The following is a 20,019-nucleotide window of genomic DNA, read 5'->3' as shown; positions in this document are numbered from 1 at the left end:
TAATGCCACAGAGGCTGGAAAATGCTCCAGTTGCGGTAACAGTTCTCACCCGCTCCTTTCCGGGATGTGCTGCGCTGATGGAGAGGAGGGGGAGAGGAAGGATGGGAGGGGAAATAGAGACACCGAGGCGAGAGTTTCCCATCTTTAGCTCCTCTGTGACTCCCTGCAGATCAATACCTGGTACTCTGGAGCTTTTTTAGCTCACTGACATCAGGCGGCGTCGAGACCTAACGGGGTTATATCGCTGCCCGAGGACTCGGGGACGCCTAGGAGCGGGCAGCCGTGGGTGCTCGCGATGGGATAGCAGCGAGACCCCATTTAGTTGGCCGGTTTGCACCCTAGGTAGAAGAAGGACGGCACCTGGGTTCTCCCCTAGCGTTTTCCCCTGCAGATCTCCCAGCCCCGTGCGTGCGGCATGTGCGTGTGCGAGGGATGGACAGGCTGAGGGGGGGCAGCAGCCGAAAACGTGAAGCGGGGGCTGCTTCTTCGCAGCCCTTCGGGTGAGCCTGGGCTGGCAGCCGGCGGAGCGTTGCGAAACCATGTCGCGATAGGGAAGCGCAGCGCCCCGGGTGTCCCTTTAAGCAGCCGAGCGAGCGGCGCTGCTGCTGCTCGCCTTGCCAAAGCCCCGGGAGTCCAGTTAAGAAACGGGCAGCTGTCTCTTTAAGTGTGATTTCCTTCTATTGTATTTGAATCGTGATCAGGAAAAAGGAAATGAAACCGGAGCCCCGGGGCCGAGCCAGAGGAGCCGTAATAATGATGCCGAGCCGCACCTCGGCGGCACACGCGCCTCTGCCGGGGGCGTGCTGAGAGCTGCCGGGGGCTGCGCGGTGCGGGGCGGTGCGGAGCGGAGCGGAGCGGAGCGGTGCGGGGCAGGCAGCGGTGGCCGCGGCCGCAGCCCCCCCCCGGCCCCGCCGCCCGGCGCGCAGGAGGAGCGCGGCGAGGATGGGAGGTGAGAGCCTGCGGGCCGGCCTGCGGACACCCGGCCCCGGGCGGCGGCCCCAGCCCCCGTTCCTCCTCTCTCTCTCTCTCTCTCTCTCTCTTTGGTGTTGCAGGAGGAAATCCTGTGAATGTCATTGGGGGGCGGAGGGGGAACTCGGCTGGCGAGAAGGCGTCGAGAGCAGACAGCCTCTGCGGGGGCAGAGCCCACCACCGGCACACTACAAAGGAGCAATCCCTGCCAATGTCATCGGCCATCGAGAGGAAGAGCCTCGATCCTTCCGAGTAAGTGGCCTCCTCCCTCCCGCACCTCCCCTTGCCGTGCCGCCGGGATGCCGCGGGGACCCCCCCACCCCCACCCCGGGGACCCCCGCCGCGGGCACCCCTCGGCCGGTCCCCGCCGGGCTCGGATGCGCGGAGCGGGCGGCGGAGCCCGGGGAAGCCGCGGCGGGGGAGCGGGCGGCCGTGAGGGGCATCCGCGGCTGCGGAGGAGCCCGGAGCCGCTCCGAGAGGCGGCGGGAGCGGGGCTCGCCCGGGCTGGAGCCGGCGGCCCCTCGGAGGGGGCTCTCCGCCGCCGATCAGAGCGAAAGGTCAGGGCTGTGCTGTGCGGGTGCCCCACTTCCACATTTTCAGCATGCGAGGCACTTTGCAACTTTCAAGGGCTCGGAGAAACCGCTGGGGGTGGCTGTGCTGCGAAGGGCATGCGGAGAGATGTGATGGACGGGGTGCGGGGGACGAGAATTGCCCTCCGCGTTTCCCACCCAGGGCCGGACCCTGGCGCTGTGCAGGGTCCCCAGGCGGTGCTGTGCAGGCAGGTGCCAGGATGAAGGTGCCAGGATGGGTGCCAGGATGGGTGCCAGGATGGGTGCCAGCCCCTCCGCACCTGCAGCCCCCAGCCCCGGGCTCGGCAGGGCAGCACAGCACCGCGCCTCCCCATAGCCGCAGCTACGCTCGTCGGCAATCACGATAAGAGAGAGAGAGAAAAATAAAATCTCCGTTTTCAGATAACGCTTAAAACATTGCTCTTAGGAAAGTTTAGCCATTCGTGGTTTGTTTCCTGTGAGATATTAAAAATGCCATCTCTCGAAGCCCCAAGTGAACACATGGGAACTGTTTGGTGTATTAAATCAATTCATGCCATGTTGCTTTTCACTTTTTATATGCTACATTTTTTCCTATTTTATGCAATCTTTTCAGAATGATAATCTAAGCTCCTAGGTATAAGATGCCTGGGTCTGAACCGTACCGTTTTAGTAGCATTTATTTATTTACGTACTGTGTGTTCTAGTGAATTAGGCGCTGGCTTAGAAGTCTATGGACATCAAACAGCTAATGCAGAAAACAGAAATTCTGCTCTGCGTAAACATCCGCCAGGCTGTTCCGGAGTTTAGGGCTTTCAGAGAACTGGCTCATGATTCCCAAGCACCCATAAGACAAAATATTTGGGGGCCAATGTCCGAAGTTTCAAATAATGGACAATAAAGGGTAATAGCGTGCATTTCCTTATACTTGCACGCTCTGCTGAGAGGCTCGCAGAACTTTTCGGAGAGGAGCCCATGCCTTAAGAAAGGAAGGATGGGGCTCAAAAGAAAAAAACTTGGAAAAAGTGGGGCCTGATTTTAATGGAATTTGCAGAGCGAAGAGCTGGAAGGAGCGGGGTGTCACGGCAGCACTTTCAGGGCACTGCAGCTTAAACACAGAGGAGCGAAAAGCAGACTAGTGTATAATCAGATCATATCTGAGGGCTCAGCTTGTCTAAATAAGAGCTGCAGGATCAGTTTCACTGCACAGAAGTTCTTGGCCACCCATCATTTCTCCACACTGAAGAAAGTAATTTTTTCCTAGAAAACTGCTGACCCAGGAAATATGCTTTACAGAAAGCTACCTGAGGCAGAAGCAACATAATTTTTCCTGTTGGAAACTCAGAGCAGTCTGGCTCTTGTCTCTCAGTGTGGTTCTCCTCTGCCCACGCCATCCTGACAGAGGACAGACCAGCGACGGAGGCAAAGCATTGGTGGACTCTGTTAGGGCAGTGTGCTGAACGATTTGGGGCTCTGCTCTGACTCATGTTGAGCACCTTGGTCATGACCCAGCAAAGCAGAAAAGCATAAATGTGCAAACATATGACTTCCTTGATGCCAGCCACAGGTTTAAAACTCAGCAAGTGCTTAAAGGACTGATCCCCTAGTCTTTTGATTAACTTCCCTGGGTTCTGGATGAGGCCCTCAGTGGCAGTGCCAGGTCACTGCAAGACTTGCAGAAATGAGCTCATGCACCTTCCTTTTAATTTTTGGTGATTTTTTTTTTTTTTAGCAGATCTACACAAAAAGGCAAATAAGTGTATTCCTTAAGAAAGGAGTTTTGAAGAACATTACCGCTTTATCCCCCAGGTGTTGCCAGAACCAACCCAGACTTCAGAGCATTTTAAAAATGAAAAAAAAATAATCTTGCATGAATAGTCAGTGCTAGTACCACACTAAAGATTTGTGCTTCTTTTCAATCAGGGATGTGTAAATCTGCAATAATTGTTTGACATCATTTGAGCTATGCTGTTGTAGACACATCTCAGGGGATTCATGTCCTTAGCTGAAGGAAAAAACAGCAGTAACATCAGCTAACATGCTGGCTTTATTAAAAACAGCAGCAAAACATAAACCAGCTGGGCAATGGCCACATCTGTTGTATTTATTTAATGCTGTTCAGTGAAATATCATCCCTTAGTCCTCAAATTTGCAATTCCCAAAGGAAAATTGACTGCATGTAAAATCCCCCAGGTATCTTTTCTAGTCCTGTAGCCCTTGCTGAGGTAGAATTCCCTTGCTTCCAGCAGCACTACTGTCAAAGCTTGAAGGATCAGGTCTACAAGATAGGCTCATGTATTCTGGGGTACATGCACAGGTGCTTTATGGTAATGCTAGGGTTCTTCCATAAGTTATAGGGAAATCCAGAGGTTATTTGTGTTGATTAGGTTACTTACAAATGTTTACAAAAATCTTGTTGAAAACAGACACATTTTAATGGCAAAGAAAGCCTTGCTATGTATTGTGGGCAGAACAGAATTACTTGAAAATAGGAAGAAAATGGTAAGAACTTCTAGGACTTTGTGGTTGTTGGCATTTGTCAGTCTACACAGACATAACCAGCATTTCTATGAAATAGTGAATCCAAGCATCTTTTTGAAAAGATCTTCAATCTTAAATCATGTGAAAATTTCATTATTTGATTTTTTTGGTCCTCTAAACATAGTAGATGTATTTACAGTAATGAACACACATGGGTGATACAGAGACTTTTGTGTTTGTGCATTACCCTTTGAAAACAAGTATAAAACTAGTTAGCAGATGCTTGGATACTCTTGCTAACTCCTTATATCTTAAGCTGTCCCTTTCTTTTTAAAGCAAAAGAGTGAAGTCCTTCTCCCTCTCATGCCAGAAGGGGATACATCTTTACTCTGCTGGGAGAAAAAATGAGGATGTACTCCGTTCTAACTTAACCAATCTTTCATTTTGTTCAGTTTTGTTTTATCTCCTGCATCTTCTCACGTGGAGGGTTGCAGGGTACATTCTCCTTCTCCAACGCTGCTTTCATTCACTCAGGGAGCCGGTGGATGAAGTGCTCCAGATCCCCCCCTCACTGCTGACATGTGGTGGCTGCCAGCAGAACATCGGGGACCGGTATTTCCTGAAGGCCATCGATCAGTACTGGCACGAAGACTGCCTCAGCTGCGACCTGTGTGGGTGCAGGCTCGGAGAAGTGGGGAGACGGTTGTATTACAAACTGGGCAGGAAGCTCTGCAGAAGGGACTATCTCAGGTATACAGTCTCCCCAGCCCACTTCTTCTACCCTAGCTCCCCTTCTTTCTACCATTTCAGCTTTGCTTATTAATTTAAGGTATAACAGTGAACAAAGGTCCATAATTAATTCATTTTGGTTCATTTTAACTGTAGTTTAACATGGTTTAAGTGCTGCTGTTCCCCCCAGTAGCTCAAGACTGACTGAGCTGTGTCAGCATGGGATGCTCTCAAGTAGAAACTGGGGATTGCTGATGAATTTCAGCAAGAAGGGCTTCCTGCACTTGAGCTGACCATGAGCCAGTTCCCCAGAATGGCTTTAAGTAGTTCTGCACTTCTCCAAGCATAGCCATGGAGCTGGAAGTTATATAAAAACAGGTGCCAAGACCAGCTACTGATGAAAGATCATTTAGTTCCCTCATTTAAGAACACGGTATCCAAGGTAACTGAATTTAATTCATTTTCCTGATGCAGCAATATTGGCTGTGTAAGAGATGCTTGACTCCACCAACCAGCAGTACTCGTATGGTTTCTGCAGCGACTGCCTTTTATACATGGATTGATTCATGTCTTTTTCTGCATCACTGGTGAACTTATCTGGAACACTTCAAGCAGAAAGAGACAATGTGTTGTATGCTTATTGCAAAGCTGCAGCCAGTACAGGAAAGTTTGATCCTGCTAATATGTACCCAGTGGATTTTTTACTTTCTTAAGCCTGGTCCTGAACAGACATGAACTTCAGACATTTGGCTGAATCAGATCCCACAAACACACTTGTTAAGGGTGTTTTCATTAATATCTCTCTGTCTATCTGATTTGCCATAATTTGTAAGTAGAAGGATTAAACTGAGATTAATATATTTCAAGAAAATTGATAATAAAAGATCTCTGTATTCTCAATTACAAGAAAAGTATTTTGATCTTTGCTGTGCTGGTTGTACAGCATTTCTTCTAATGGATCCTTAATGTGCAGGAAGTCTGTGGATAGACAGAATAAAGATACTTTATATTTTTTCAGTTACCTTACAAAAGTCTACAAAAAATAAAATAAAATCTCAGAGGAGCTCCTAATTATTGTATCCTGGAGGTTGCTGATGGGAATTTTGCTTAGCAGAAATTAAGAACCAAGTTATGCAAATGAGACCTCTTATAAACAACTTGGCATATGCCATATTCCAGCAATCTACCAGTGTTTGCTACACTTTCCAAATACTTTGCATCTTAAAATAGAAGCAATAGAAAATATGGCAATGCAATTAATCTGTTTTCTTGCAGTGAATTCAAATGTGTTTATTTATTTAAAAAGAAATTTTGCAACCTTTGTATAACCTTGTTATTACTTTTGTTGGGCAGAAGTAGACACTGACATCTCCTGGTAGATGAAAGAAATGATATCTTTTCCCCTTAAAGAGTTCTCTTTAGTGGGTATTCCATTTCCAGTTCAGGTTATATGAAGCAGGCAAAGTATATGAAAGTGAAGTGTAGGGGGTGGGAAAAGTATTTCTGGAATTAGTATCAAAATGTAGAAGGCAAATTCAATAGTTGTAAACCTTAAACAAGTAATAGAAAGTCTTCTAAGAATTTATATATATATAAATTCCCCTTCTAAGAATATATATATATCTTCTATAGGTAATATATATATATATATCTTCCTGCTTATTTATTAATGATTTGACTTGCAAACTCTGTAACCAGCAGTCTGTGTGAAGTGCTGGCATTCGTTTTGTCATCACACATGGCTGAGTATGTTGTGCTGCTCCAGCAGAGAGTGGTGGTGCATGCTGTGATGGGGATACATATGTGGTGCATTCATTAGAGTCTTCTTTTTAATAAACAATACCATAATAATCTCAGCAGGGGGTCTAAATGTGGATAAAAGATCAGTCCAGATTGTAAAATTGTTTGGGCTAGCATAGTACCTGGAAGGTCTTACCATGTGTCCATCTGAAACCCAGCAGGAGTGATTTCATGGATACACGTTTGAGTTTGAGTTTGAAAGAACTGCAAATGTGGAGGCAACAAAAAGAGACAAAAAGAGATTATGCTAAATCATAGCTTGTGTCAAGCTTCCTTCCGATAAACTTCAAATGCAACAGCTGAAGATAGGCAAAATTTAGCAGCTGTAGCTAATTTATATTGATCATATATGTGCAAGTATCTGCATCACACAACTTCATGCTATGATCCAGCAGTCCTTTACTCCCCCTGAAGCTGCTCAGCATTTCAGGATAATGTCACTGATCACAGAAATCAATTACATTGAAAATAGGTGAGGACCTTGGACTTTCTACTTCAATTTTTGGTATGGCAAAGTTTAGAGTTTTGTTCAGCAGCTTTCCATGTGACCTCTATGTATTTTTGACAATAGTATGACTAATGGGGCAAGGCACTGATGTTTTGGTGTGTTTCTGTTTTGATTTGTGTTCTTCCCTGTCTCTCCAGCAATGTAACTCTGCTTACTTCTCTGCTGTTGTTGTTTTAGGCTTTTTGGCCAAGATGGCCTCTGTGCCTCCTGTGACAAACGAATCCGGGCTTATGAGATGACCATGCGGGTGAAGGACAAAGTGTATCACCTGGAATGCTTCAAATGTGCTGCCTGCCAGAAACACTTCTGTGTTGGGGACAGATACCTCCTCATCAACTCGGACATAGTATGTGAACAGGACATCTACGAGTGGACTAAGTTAAATGGAATGATATAGCAAAGACATGGCTCATGGTCTATAAAAGACATCTCACGGGTGACACAGACGCATAGCTGCAGTGAGGAGATAACCACCTGAGCTATGTGCTTTGTCTAAAATGGGGGGAAAATACCACAGAGTAGGCCCTTTTCAGGCAGTGCTACGTAGAATCTAAACTACATATAAGTGAAGAAGGGAGACCGAAGCAATAGTAGATAGACTGACTTCTGTTAACAAAGGCGTATTGACAATAACTGACATCAGCCAGATAGGCAAGAGTTGGGGAACAACCATAATGTGGTAATGAATGCTCATAACTGGAAAAACAGTAGTGACTTATGTAAAGAGATGTTATGACTTTGTCACCTGCAGACTAGGATTGTGCAATTGATTTTTCTTTTCATCTTCTTTTAGTTACTCAGTTTAGACAACAGCTCCTAATGTAGACATGAAGAAGAATACTGGAAGAAAATGGCCAGTCACTTATGTGGTCATTCAATAAGGCCTTACATTTCGGGTAGGACAGAAAGTGGGAAGAGGGTGGGGGTTATTTTTGCATGGATTTTTTTTTTTCCTGTGAGAATGAAGAGTGCATCCTCTAGTCCCAAACTGTTCTTCAAATAAATAAATAAATAAATAAAATCCTGCTGAATAGCTGTTTGGGGGCACTGCTGTTTCAAGATGAGATGTTCCACAGATCATTTCTATACAAATATAAATCTAAAGAGTTGTTCAACTATTTTAATAACTTAGATTATATCGATAAAATATTTGTTGTGTGTAGTAAGACTCTGCAGCTTTAATAAAAATAACAGAAGATTTGAGTGTTGCTATTTCTTTCTTGGGAGCCAGACTGGATATTTTGTTTGCATTAAATATTTTATTTTTTTTTGGTGGAGGGGTTTCTACACTTGGTCTACAGCTGATTCCTGCTGTATCCTCTTAAGGCTGTGTTTCAAAGCGGTATTATGAGAACACCAGCTTTGTAGAGTTCTTCACACTGAGGGGAAATCAGGTAGTGTTTGTGACACTGGGGCTCTTTGGTGCTTATGAGAAGGTTTTGAGGCTGGGTGCCCACAATGAAATACATTTGGGTGTTACTTTGCGACAAAAACAGAGGCTATCTGATCTCAGAGGAGACAGTGGAGGATTAGGGTCTCCTAGAAAGGCAGCTGGTCCTGATTTTGCTCTGGGTTATTGAATCCAGTATAATATAACTTAGAGACAATCAATACTTGCTCGTGTTTAGAAAGAGTGAAGTTCAAAGCCTCTCCTTTGAAGACTGTTGCAACTTGCGTCTTAAGTAGAAGGAAGTTTCTTAGCATTGTAGTAATAAAGAACATGAGACATATTCCTAGTCAGGCAAAAGTGGACATTAAGTATCTTACTCCAACACTGACCGGTAGTAGGAGTTAGGGAAGCCTAGAGCACAGCAAGCATGGAGTGACCTCCTCATTAAGCCTTCCCAGCTTGCAGAAAGAGCCACAAAGATCTTTGAACTTCCCCTCAGTCCCCTCTGCTCAACACTCAGACCCATCCTCCATGAGTTTGCCCTGACCCTTTTTCAACTTTTACGCTTTCGGCCTCCGTGAAGTCCAAAAGCAATGATTTTCACAGTTTGATTCTATGCTGTGTTTATTTCAAAACCTGTTCCCTGACCTCTTCATTGGGCATCCACTATATTGGGAGAGAGAATGAATGGTCATTTCCTGTCAGGGTTTTTGCACTATTCCTGACTTTAAAGGCCCATAACTTATCCCCTCCAACTTGTCTCTTTCTGAGATGAATAGTCCAAGCTCCTCCTTGCATGAAAGCTATTTCACACCTCTGGTCCTCTTCACATCTCTGTTCCTCATCTCTGTATATTTTCTGGTTCTACTCTGTTCTTCTGAGAGTGTCGAAAGAACTGGGTATTCTGCTCAAACGTTTTAAAAATAGAGCACAGTGGAACAAATCTGATAATCTGCTCAGAAGACAGTTACGTTCACTTGCCCCATCCGTAGTAATGTACGAGTAATAGCACCTAAGCATATGGATATCTATTTGTCTGATTCTTTCCAATAGAATTGTCACCTAAGGGATCTCATCCAACTGGTAGTACTAACTACTGACAACATTTTGCATTTTACATTTTATTATGTATATTCTGAGAGCTCTTTTTTTCTTCTTGGTTTTGTTGTCACAGCCAGCACTGGGGACAAAAAGCTTTCAGTTTTATTACCACTGAAGTGGGAGACTATACAGGGGATGTAATGAGATCATGCCTGAAAAGAGAAAGTGCAGTTTGAGTGCTCTGTGATTTAGCTCTTCTCAAGTGATATGCTGACCTCTGGAGGCCATAGGCAGCCGTTATAATTACAACTCAACCTAAAATACATCCCTGTCAGCACAGACAAGAAAGTTATGTACCCAGAGCAAGGAAAATCCAGGTATCATCTTCTTCACCCTCAGTGGCTCCTTGCCAATACTGGCTCAATATCCCTGTTAGCTTACCCCTCTTGCTGGATGTATTTGTGATGCTAATGCAGGGTGCATGTGCACAATCATTTTTGGGTCTGTGCATGGGAGCACATGCACACAGTGAGCACCGCATCGACAGATAATGAAATAACAACAGCTTCATGGCAAATGCCATGAAGCTTTAAAACTTTCCAAATCATCATGCCATGTCATGCCACTGCAGTGTCTCTCTCAGAGCCCTCTTCTCTCACTCCTCTCCTTTCCCTGAAAAAAATACACCTTGATGATACTACAGCATGAGCAGGAGAGAGGGGTGCTTACAACTTCATCGACTAGTTCATCGCAAGAAAATTTTACAGATGACAGTAACTGGTTATAAAGCCGCTCTGTCTGCAGCCCCCTGCCAATGGCATACTGAGACAGACAGGTATCAAAGGGAATGCCTTTCACCAGGGAGCGTGAAGTTCGCTCCAACACACAGAGGTGCTGGCTGCAGGACCTCCCGACAAGCAGCATGGATTTCAGACAATAGGCAGCATTCAGTTGGTGGTTGTGACACTGCTTGGGCAACTGGGGGTCAAAATGAGCCTGCCTTTGACAAAGTAGGCAGCGATTTTGACTGTTCAGAAGTGCCACTAAGAGGTTTTGAGCCACATTCTGATCTCACACAGCTTGATGGTACAAGTGACTCTGGAATATCTGAAACCACAGAATTACACCTGTATAAAGACAGCATTGACGTGATCAGAAGCAACTGAGATCATTACAGATAATACTTCTGACATTTATTCCTTTTACAGTGCAATTTTTAACCTTTCTCAGTCATACCGTGTCTTATAAAGAGGTCTGACTGAAAATGGAGTATGAGGGGCCTTGTTAACACCTGAGTTGAAATTAGGTGACAGTGTCAATAGTTCATGAAGGCTCTGTGCTAATGAAAGCAAGATCTCTGTTTTGTTCCCACCCCAGAAAGTATTTCCTGTGTGACTTTGGGCAATTCAGTTAAATATTCTGCTTCTCTGCTCACTTGTGAAATGGAAATGTTATCACTTATTCTTTAAAAATTTGAAAACATCCTAATGGAAATACACTCATTATTTTGTGTAAGGTATAACTTACACAGGGAAATAAGTTTAAAACCTAAATGAATATGTTTGTAATGGAAAGATGCTGCAGGGTGGATATTCTTGTTTTGTTATAAGGCCAACTCTTTTATCTAGTCCTTGTAACTTCAGAAGGGGCTTAAGCTAAACTGGAAAACAACAGCTTGTGCCAGAAGAGTCTCTGCTTAAGCAGTAGTATCACTCTACTTGTATAATTATACCAGTCTGTTGATAATCCCAGCCAGAACACCTTGAGACATCACAAAACAAGACATATGCATGCTAGAAAAGAGGTTAAAATAATAATAAATAAATAAATAAATAAAACTATCAAGTGTAAAAACATAAGGCAAAATGCTGTCGTCATTCCTAACACTTCTTTTGCTGCTAGATTCCCATGTGGAGATGCGTTTATCATACTGCTGTGAGTTACCACTTTTTCAAGCCTGCTGCATTACTCATAACACTCATAAGTCATTTGTAACTCTTGTTCTCTGGATTCAGGAGGAGGGAGAAGAGATTTTTCTTGGAATTAGTGTAACCAATACTTCACCTCCATGCTCACCCCAATTGTGTTCCTTACAGTAAAGAGTCCTCCTGGAACAACAAGAAAATAAAATGCTTCAAAAACAATGATAAAAATAAACACCAAAATTATTTAACATCATAGAAAAAAACACGATAATCTGCATATGACTTCATCAGCTGATATTCAAATGCTTTGTCCTTTATATGTTTTCAATATCAGCAGTATTTTAAAAGGCATATCATCCTTCAAGATTTCCCTTCTTTGTCCCCATTATTCAATGTCATGCATGGTAGGAAGATGAGAGCATTACCATCGATATCACTTTTTTAATTCCATGTCCTTGAATAAGGGCAATAAGAACCCTGCATAATAGAGTTTTCAGCAGAGAGAGTAAATGGGAATCGGTTGTTAATTCAATACAGGATTCAGAAGCTGTCTCTCCCTTCTCTGTTCTCAAGGTAATACTGTGCCTCCAATTGTCATTATACCCAAGAATCGAATTATTTGAATTCTGGACACATCAGCACAAAACTGAAGACTCCCTGCCAATTTCGTAGCCTGCTTGGAAGAGAACATCACAGAGCATCACTCATTTATACGACTGCCAGCCTGAGACTGTAAATTCAGGAAACAAGAAGGCCTCAGGTGCTGCACTTTAACATGTCTTTCTGCTCCTGAATCACCCCCCCCTCCTCAGTACCCCCCAGACAAGGTAACATTTTATCTCTGAAAGGCAAAGCTTTCAACCATCTGCCAGGATGAGCACAGACTCTATATGGCCTGAATGTGAATTGAAAATGAGACTATTAAGTCTATTAATTGATAACAGTGACTTGTGACTTTGAAGGCGATTCATGACACTTGGAAAAATAATCTATAAAGATTTCAGTTGCTCTAAAAAGACAGTGCAGCATCAGCTTATTTCACTTGCAGCAGGTTCATCTCTTTTATAGTGCATACTGCACTGCAGGCAATGGAAATTTTAATGGACACGGGAGAAAAATGATCTAGTTCTCTGTCCCACAACAAAAAAAGAAACCATAAAAAGACATAAAACAGAGAGATTGAGATACGTTATCAGAAAACATTTAAGGAATTGTAATTAAATTAAGATTCAGAAGTCTTTCCATGAGATGAAGATTAAACTGGCAGAAAGTTGAACCTTGTTTGAAGCAACTTGTTCCCTCCTGCTGTGAGTTGTTTTGTACCAGTCTAATGAGATGGCACATCTCTGAAAGGTTCCTAATACACCAGCAAATCTCTGCCAGTTAGTTAATAAACATATTTTGCAGAAGTATACCATATTCTGTTCAATGCTTTTTAAGTGCCTTGCAAATTTTAATGCATGAATGCATTGCTCCTTCTCTTTTTAAGCTACAAACTACACTCCACAGGTAGGGAAACTGAGGCCTAAGATTGACCTAACCTGTTTAAAAATTGCACAGTAACTCTGGCAGACTTAGACAAGAGCATCATCTTAGATCTCTTGACTTGAGTGCAACCATTCAAGCACGGACCATCCCGCAAGCACTGACAACAGGGGCGTCAGTATGGCATGGCCTGACTTATCCAGCAGCATGGATCCAACCTCTCAATGTTCTCGAATACAGTCTGAACAGTTTCAAATAGTATTTTGTATGGATAGTTGCCATGAATTGTCTGGAAGTGATTGGTGCATTGATGATGAATCCTTCTCTCCCTGTATGAACAGTCAGTTACATAAAGCTCAGCTATGTTGCAGAGTCAGGAGTTGGCAACCTTTGGGGACATTTAGGAATGGGTGGTAAAAACCCACCATCTTCTGATAAAATAAATGCATTTGATGACATCTATGGCTTAGTCTTCACAGACAGTAAGCCATCATTTCATTGTTTTCAGGAATATTCAGGTAGTACATCAGGCTCCCGTAAGTCCCCTTATCTGTGTTTTTCGCCAACAGAAAAGGGATGGTCAAAAAGTCCCTGTTACATTGTTTCTCTCTTACAAATCTGGTTTTCAAATATTTAATTTTTCAGGGTGGAAAACACATCATGCTTGAAAATCCCGTTTAAGATTTTCAGGGAAGATATTTTTCTTTTCTAACAAAAAGATTGATTATGCAATTTACTGAATTCTTCCTGCTCATCTCTGCTCTCTCTCTGACGTATTCTGGTTACATATGTACGTTGGTGTAAGTCAGTGAGGCCCAGAACCAAGGGTGAATGGAATGCAAGAAGTTTTATTTCTATGGATCTGCCAGAATGAGTGGACAAGGGGGGATGCTGTGACAGTAGTGGCTGGAGTAGTGAAAACCAGCCATTACTCTACAGTGTTGACAGATAATACCAGGGAATAACCCTTTAAAGTTGTGACCCAGAGATTTCCTTCTGTAGTCCAGTAGTGCTGTGCCTGCTACGTTTCACATGATTGCAGAGATGTTTCCTCTTGATTTGTTTTGTTTTCTTGTTTTGGTTAATCATTGCAGCCATCTGTCTAAAGGATGAAAAAAGCAAAACCATGTCTCTTGTGTGGAAGCTACCACGAATGTTTGCCAGGATAGTAATCATGACAAGGCCTGGAAATGGTGGAACAGCACACCAGCAAAACAGCATCTGAGATACAAGCAACAAAGCAAAACCCCCTAAATATAACACCTGAAAGCTTAGAAGAGCTTATGAATTATTGACAGATGATACACCTGTTAGTGAATTACTGTGTAATGACTCCTGCTCTCTATATGTGGCTTCCACGACATGCCAGTCACAAGATGTATTTTCCCTATGGCACTAGGTCTGGATGCTTATTAGTACAGGGAGTAGCTTTTTGACCATGTTATCTGGCCCCCAACAACCTGCTGGAGCAGGAACCCCCTGGGCGAAGGACAGCTGAACCACCAGTTTCTGTCTCCAGTTTTCTTACTGCTTGAGACCCCTGAATCAAGGCTGGGATTGAGGGCATGTGTCTCAGATGTGTCTTGCATCTGATATCAGATAACTTTCACAACACCTGCAAACTGGCTTTGAGATACAATTTACTTATTTATATTTATTTTAAAGAGACATTCACAATAAAACTGAAATTCTTCTGCAATAAGACAATCTTCAGTCTGACAGTATCTCACAGCATCTTGACAGCTATATAAGAAATGTGCTTAGATGTCATGTTGGTAGCTTACTAAAATACATAAGACCTGGAATCATCAACCTGAGGATGCTTTGCAACACTGGGAAATGCCAGGTCCACTTGTAAAACAACGCTCTGTCGCAACATGGTTGTGTTTCTCTTACAGCACTGAAATTCCCCTGGAATTCTTGGAGCTGGACCAGCAGCGAGTTTGACCCAACGTGCATGAGAAGCGTGTTGTTCGGCTGATAAGGAAACTGAGAACATGCATCAGCAAACACAGTTTGTTTATCCCGTAATAACTGGTTTTGAGTAGTACAGCAAAAAGTGGCCGGGTCTGCACTAGGCAGATAAGAGCTCCTACCAAAAGGACGACCAAAGGTCACGCGAGGCTTCCTGGAAATTTCAAAAGAGAAGCCTTCAGTGGGAATGGATGACTAAGGGAATTGCAAAGGGTTTCTGGAGTCTTTTATCTTTGTGCTACCTCTTCAAATTCAGCTCAACACTTCAGTAATTTATTGTTGCCATCATCTGATGAATGCTCAGTGGGCTCAGCCTTGCTCCTACCACACAGGTGTTTATAGCCAAAAACCCACACTGCTGGAACCGCAGCTAACTGGTCTCCTTGTTACGAATCTCAGCTAACAATGCAATGAAAGAACATGGGGAGCTGAAAAGTGAGCTTTTATCTGGTCCATACAGACAGGGGTTTTTAGGTGTGAAAGAATCAGTAGCAGCAGACTTTTCTTTAGGCGTGCCTTCTTGTTTTCCACAGTCTTCAGGTAAAGAAAGACCTTCAGATCTTCCAGAAAAATGCAAAAACTGTGTCTAAACAACCAGGGTCCCAACACTTTGCACAGGATCATGAAATATTCCTCCAATCCTTACTTCAGTGGTGTCTTTCACACATCGCTTAGGCCGTGTCATCTCGCATCATGAATCGCACACAGTAAAAATGCTGTAAGCACATGAAATAACAGACACTCCCAAGGCTGTATTACTGCCTTTTTAACAAAGTTAAGTTCAAAATTAGCTATATTGGGAGCATGCACTTATGGTCTCCTGTGACCATCTCAGTCTTATTCTCTGTTAGTATTAGTCCAATGTGTACTGTATACATACAAAACCAGAGAGTGGATATGAGGCCTTGTTGGCTTCTGACAAAGGCACCCAGTAATTATCTGCTGCACTGAATTTCTCTTCTATTCTCTTCTATACCAACTTTTTAATTTAACGAGTTAGCTTTTGAAGGAAAGATCATGTCTTTCTATGCTATTCACTCTCTCTAAAGTGTTTTTTTTTTTTTTTTTGATACTTACACAGGTCAATGTTTACATTTTTACCAGTATCTTAGATTTGATTTATGTGAAAGGGCATCACATGAAAGGAAAACCAACTCTGAGCTAAGAAACCACGGGAAAGAACAAAACTTGGTTATGTCAGTTTGAGTTAACATGGGGTCCTTCCTCTCCAGAAGAAGGCCCAGTCTATTAAAATTAATCTCTAAGTAGGATTCATAGTTTTGCAAACATACATAAATATTTTAGAGCCATTTCAGAGTTAAGAGTCTGAGACAATTTTATTATCTATTTATTTATTTATTTATTGCTAATAAAGACAAGCCTCAAGTCATGCAGAGCTCTGCAGTATAAGGTAGGGAAGGAACAGAGGTGGCCTGGTGACAATCTTAGGCAACCACTGCAGACAAGAGCAGCCAGATAGAGCCACCTGAAGTTTCCAGATCTATGGACTGCAGTTTTATTAGCACAGTGCACTTTCCCTAGCTTGTCTCTGCCTCAGGACCTGCAGGGTTTGGAGGCACGAGGACATGAAGGTCTAATTCATCTGGCAACCTTCTGCACTAAGGAATTTGCCTGGATTCTTGCAAACTTAGTACCTCATTTGGTTCTGAAGAACCAAAGCTGAGCATAGACTCTAGCTATGGTTGCTCCTAGTCTTTCACTGCACCCACAAGATGAAATCCATTGGTTAAACTCTTGGTGTTACTGGAGCTGGTCTGTAGCCTACCTCTGACTTCAGTCGACCTTGCAGCTGTCAAGGGTAATTTGCCATTGTATGAGAGACAGTCAAGAAGGGTGTCATTGTTGTTTGCGCATACGTGGCATTAACAAGAAGGGATTTGTTTTAAAACTGTTGTTTCAGTCAGAAGGAAGCCTGAAGCTGTATTCTGACAGAAATCCCATTTGTTATTAAAATGCCCAACATGCTCATATGTAGTATTTAGTTTATTCATGTACACATTTCACTGAAGTTCTGGCTCTGATCCCTTTAGCTACCACCCTGTCTTCTCTCAAATCTCATTTGAAATTGACTCCTGTAAAGCCTGAAAAAGTGATTTGCTTATCAGTTCTTATGTAAATCCCCCACCTTTCAAAGGACTACTGATCTATCTTTACGTTTGTGTGACTCACTGGAGTCACTGCATGATCACACAGCTCCCATTTTTAATTTCCCTTACCTTATTCCTTCCATACTGTTTGTTATAGCCACTCATTGGGTCATGGCTAATTTTAGATTATCAGATTTCCAAGCAAAGGTCACTCCCTAATTGTTGCTATGAAGCCCTGACCTTATTCTCTCTTTTGTACAGTAAAGAACAAAAACAATGATAACAGTAAAACAACTGCACCGATTTCTATGGGTCTTTTTATTCTTAGTGGCAAGTTGTAAGAGGCAGTGTAGTAAATGAGTATAACTTCAGATTCCTAATTGCATTGAATGTACTCAGGATAAGTCTAGCTGCAAGGCCCCTGATTTGGCATACTTAGTGCTACATCAGGTCATAAACAATACAGAAGCTGGGTGCTGTGTTAATGGCATAATACACCCACCTGCATCCTGTGGTTTCTTATCGTCTTCTGACATTCCTTTCATTTGGATACAGAGGTAAGAAGCGAAATTTATCAAACTTGGCCAAATGTATATAGGTTAAGGTCAGGTTAGTGTAGTTGTTAAATAAAGATTTATAGTTTCAACAATTAAAAGATTTTTTTGTGTTGTAGCGTGTATAAACTGGTCCTAGTTAAAAACAGAGTTTATTAATTTCACTATAATAGGTACAACTGAGCACACAACTCCTGTGTTGCAATTCACTGCTACCTTTCTTGTGTCATTTTCAAAAGTGTTTGGGGATGCACCCCACATAGGATTATTGAAGTGACCCTTTCCAATCCACTTTTAATATGGACCACCTTAGAAATCCAGCTTACAGCAAGGCCTCACAAATAGGTATCCCAGAAAAAAACAAGTAGGTGACAGACTGTGGCTTCATTCTTGGTCAGAATCTCGTAAAATCAGATCTAAAACTGTATCATGAAATCCAAAAAATAAAAATAAAAAATAATCCACAACCTCCTCCCCCCAAAGCGTTCTGTATTAACCCCAGCAATCCTGCATCATCAAACCTCAGATTCTTACTGCTGATTCCCTGAGCTGCTTGCTACCCCAAAGTATCAGTTTTGCCCTTTAACATCTTGCCCATTTGTCCATTTAGAGCACTAAGAAACTGAGCTCGTGAAATGTAGACCATCCCCAGAAAGAAATCTTAGTGTATTAGGTAAATTTCAAGGAATGCTCAGCACCTGGCGGTAAAGATCCCTAGTGTGTCATTTCATTAAATTTTCAATACGTAAAAATAGATGAAGTATGCTAAAATCCTCATCATCTTCCAAAGATTAAATATGAGATGTGCAAAGGAATCTGAGAAATTTTCAGCCTGAGGATTACTTCTGATACATTTAGCCATTTAGGCTAGAAGACTGGTAATAATGGAAGAAAAACTAGGCTGCATTAATAACGTGAAAAAGAACCGTTCTCTCTGGGCTGAGCTGCAAAAATGTCTTGATAACTTACCTGTCAGCTATTTGATGGAGAAAGCAAATCTTGCTGTGGGTAAAACATTTCAATGCTAAAATTTTAAGTTCTAATTTTGGGGTGAATATTTCTGTGCTCAGCTTCAGAAACAGATATTCTCTGCCAAACCAGCAGTTTCATAGCAAAGTACTTTTCCTATTTTCTATCTTTGCATGTACTGCTGCTGCACATGTTGAGAAATCACTCAGATGATTTTGTGACCCTAACTTTTAAGCTTGGCACATACTTTGTTTGATGATTGTCCTGTTCTGTAATCTCTTAATTTCCTCAATAATTTCTCCCACTCTGAACAACTGTGTGGTGCTGCTAAAATTTGGAGATTTTCATGCTCAATGGCCATCTTGTGCAGGTATAACTGAAAACTGAAGAAAAATTATGAATTGTTGAATGGTGACATCAGAATTTTTCTCATTTTGAATAATCACTCTAATATGTAATTATCAAATCTGATAACTTGGTAAATTGTCATGCTTTTCTGCTTCCTTGGTAAAATCATGAAGACACATTTCTTTATTATTATTATTATTATTATTATTATTATTATTATTATTATTATTATTATTTCCTTCTGTTGCAGCTTCTACTTTCTTAGCAGTTCTTGATAACTTGGCTTCCTTTTTTCCCATTGATTCATTTTTATTTGTATTTCAGCAATTCCAGAGGTGTTTTAATTGTTCAAGATAACAATTTTTATGTTAGGAATAAGGGATAACACATACAGTAAGCATATGACATATGGATACTTTTGGGTCTGGCTCACTTTCCTCTTGGCTTTCTGATTCTTTCATACTGTGTGATGTTTTACACTGCTCTGACAAGCAAATGTTATTTAATATTCTGGGTTGACATTCAAAATGTTAAGGAAAATTCAGACCATGACATAGCATTATATTAATAACAGAGGGATTTACAGCAAATGAGAAAGTTCAAGAAACAACCTGAGAACAAAAGAAATACAGAATGTACTTCTACAGTTTTATGGAACATCTAACATGGCTGTTTGAGGGACTATATCCTCCCCAAAATGCATGTGTTACATTGAAATCGACTCACGTCAACTTATATAGAATTATATCAAATCAAATAAAGCACAATAAGAACAGAGGAAGATGGATTCAGCTGTGGAAAAATAAAAAATAAAATAAAAAAAAGAACATGAAAGAGTTCAAGTAGGTTTTCAGAATTAAATTAGGAAGTGTTGCAGAGGAAAAGCGGTCTTTCCCCTCAAGGCAATGTTAGAAAATTAAACAGCAGATTTTTATTATTTGAAAAAAAAAAAAAAAAAAAAGTATCAATTGACAAACAATGCAAGCCTTAAAACTATGAAAGTCTTGGAGCACTAGAAGCACTACTAACCTAGCTTCGTATCTATGTTTTGGCAAAACCCGACAGAAATAAAGGATTATGTGGCCTCTCCTAGCTCTGCATTGTTAGATTTTCATGCTGGACCACAAAACTAAGACCAACAAACAGAAATACAAGTAATAGCTTTTCAGTAACTTTTCAAGTGTAGTTCT

The 20,019-nt window shown here is 42.1% G+C and overlaps 1 protein-coding gene across 1 annotated transcript; it reads left to right on the top strand.

Moving 5' to 3' along the window:
• The first annotated feature begins 466 nt into the window (after window positions 1–466).
• LMO2 (LIM domain only 2) lies at window positions 467–8,233 on the top strand. The gene is made up of 4 exons (XM_027458601.3): window positions 467–949; window positions 1,053–1,221; window positions 4,533–4,748; window positions 7,213–8,233. Exons 1-4 carry the CDS (start codon window positions 943–945, stop codon window positions 7,430–7,432), a joined length of 612 nt encoding a protein of 203 aa, XP_027314402.1. The 5' UTR covers window positions 467–942; the 3' UTR covers window positions 7,433–8,233.
• Window positions 8,234–20,019: the final 11,786 nt, after the last annotated feature.

The sequence above is a fragment of the Anas platyrhynchos genome, chromosome 5 (assembly GCF_047663525.1).
Source record: "Anas platyrhynchos isolate ZD024472 breed Pekin duck chromosome 5, IASCAAS_PekinDuck_T2T, whole genome shotgun sequence".
Classification (NCBI taxonomy): domain Eukaryota; kingdom Metazoa; phylum Chordata; class Aves; order Anseriformes; family Anatidae; genus Anas; species Anas platyrhynchos.
Note: the sequence above shows the minus strand (reverse complement) of the source record. Positions and strands in the feature narration are given on the sequence as shown.

Bases quoted from the DNA above. Each gene is read 5' to 3' on its own strand.
- LMO2 (XM_027458601.3), top strand. The intron at 1,222-4,532 runs GTAAGTGGCCTC...TCATTCACTCAG, and splicing joins AAGAGCCTCGATCCTTCCGA to GGAGCCGGTGGATGAAGTGC. The intron at 4,749-7,212 runs GTATACAGTCTC...TTGTTGTTTTAG, and splicing joins TGCAGAAGGGACTATCTCAG to GCTTTTTGGCCAAGATGGCC.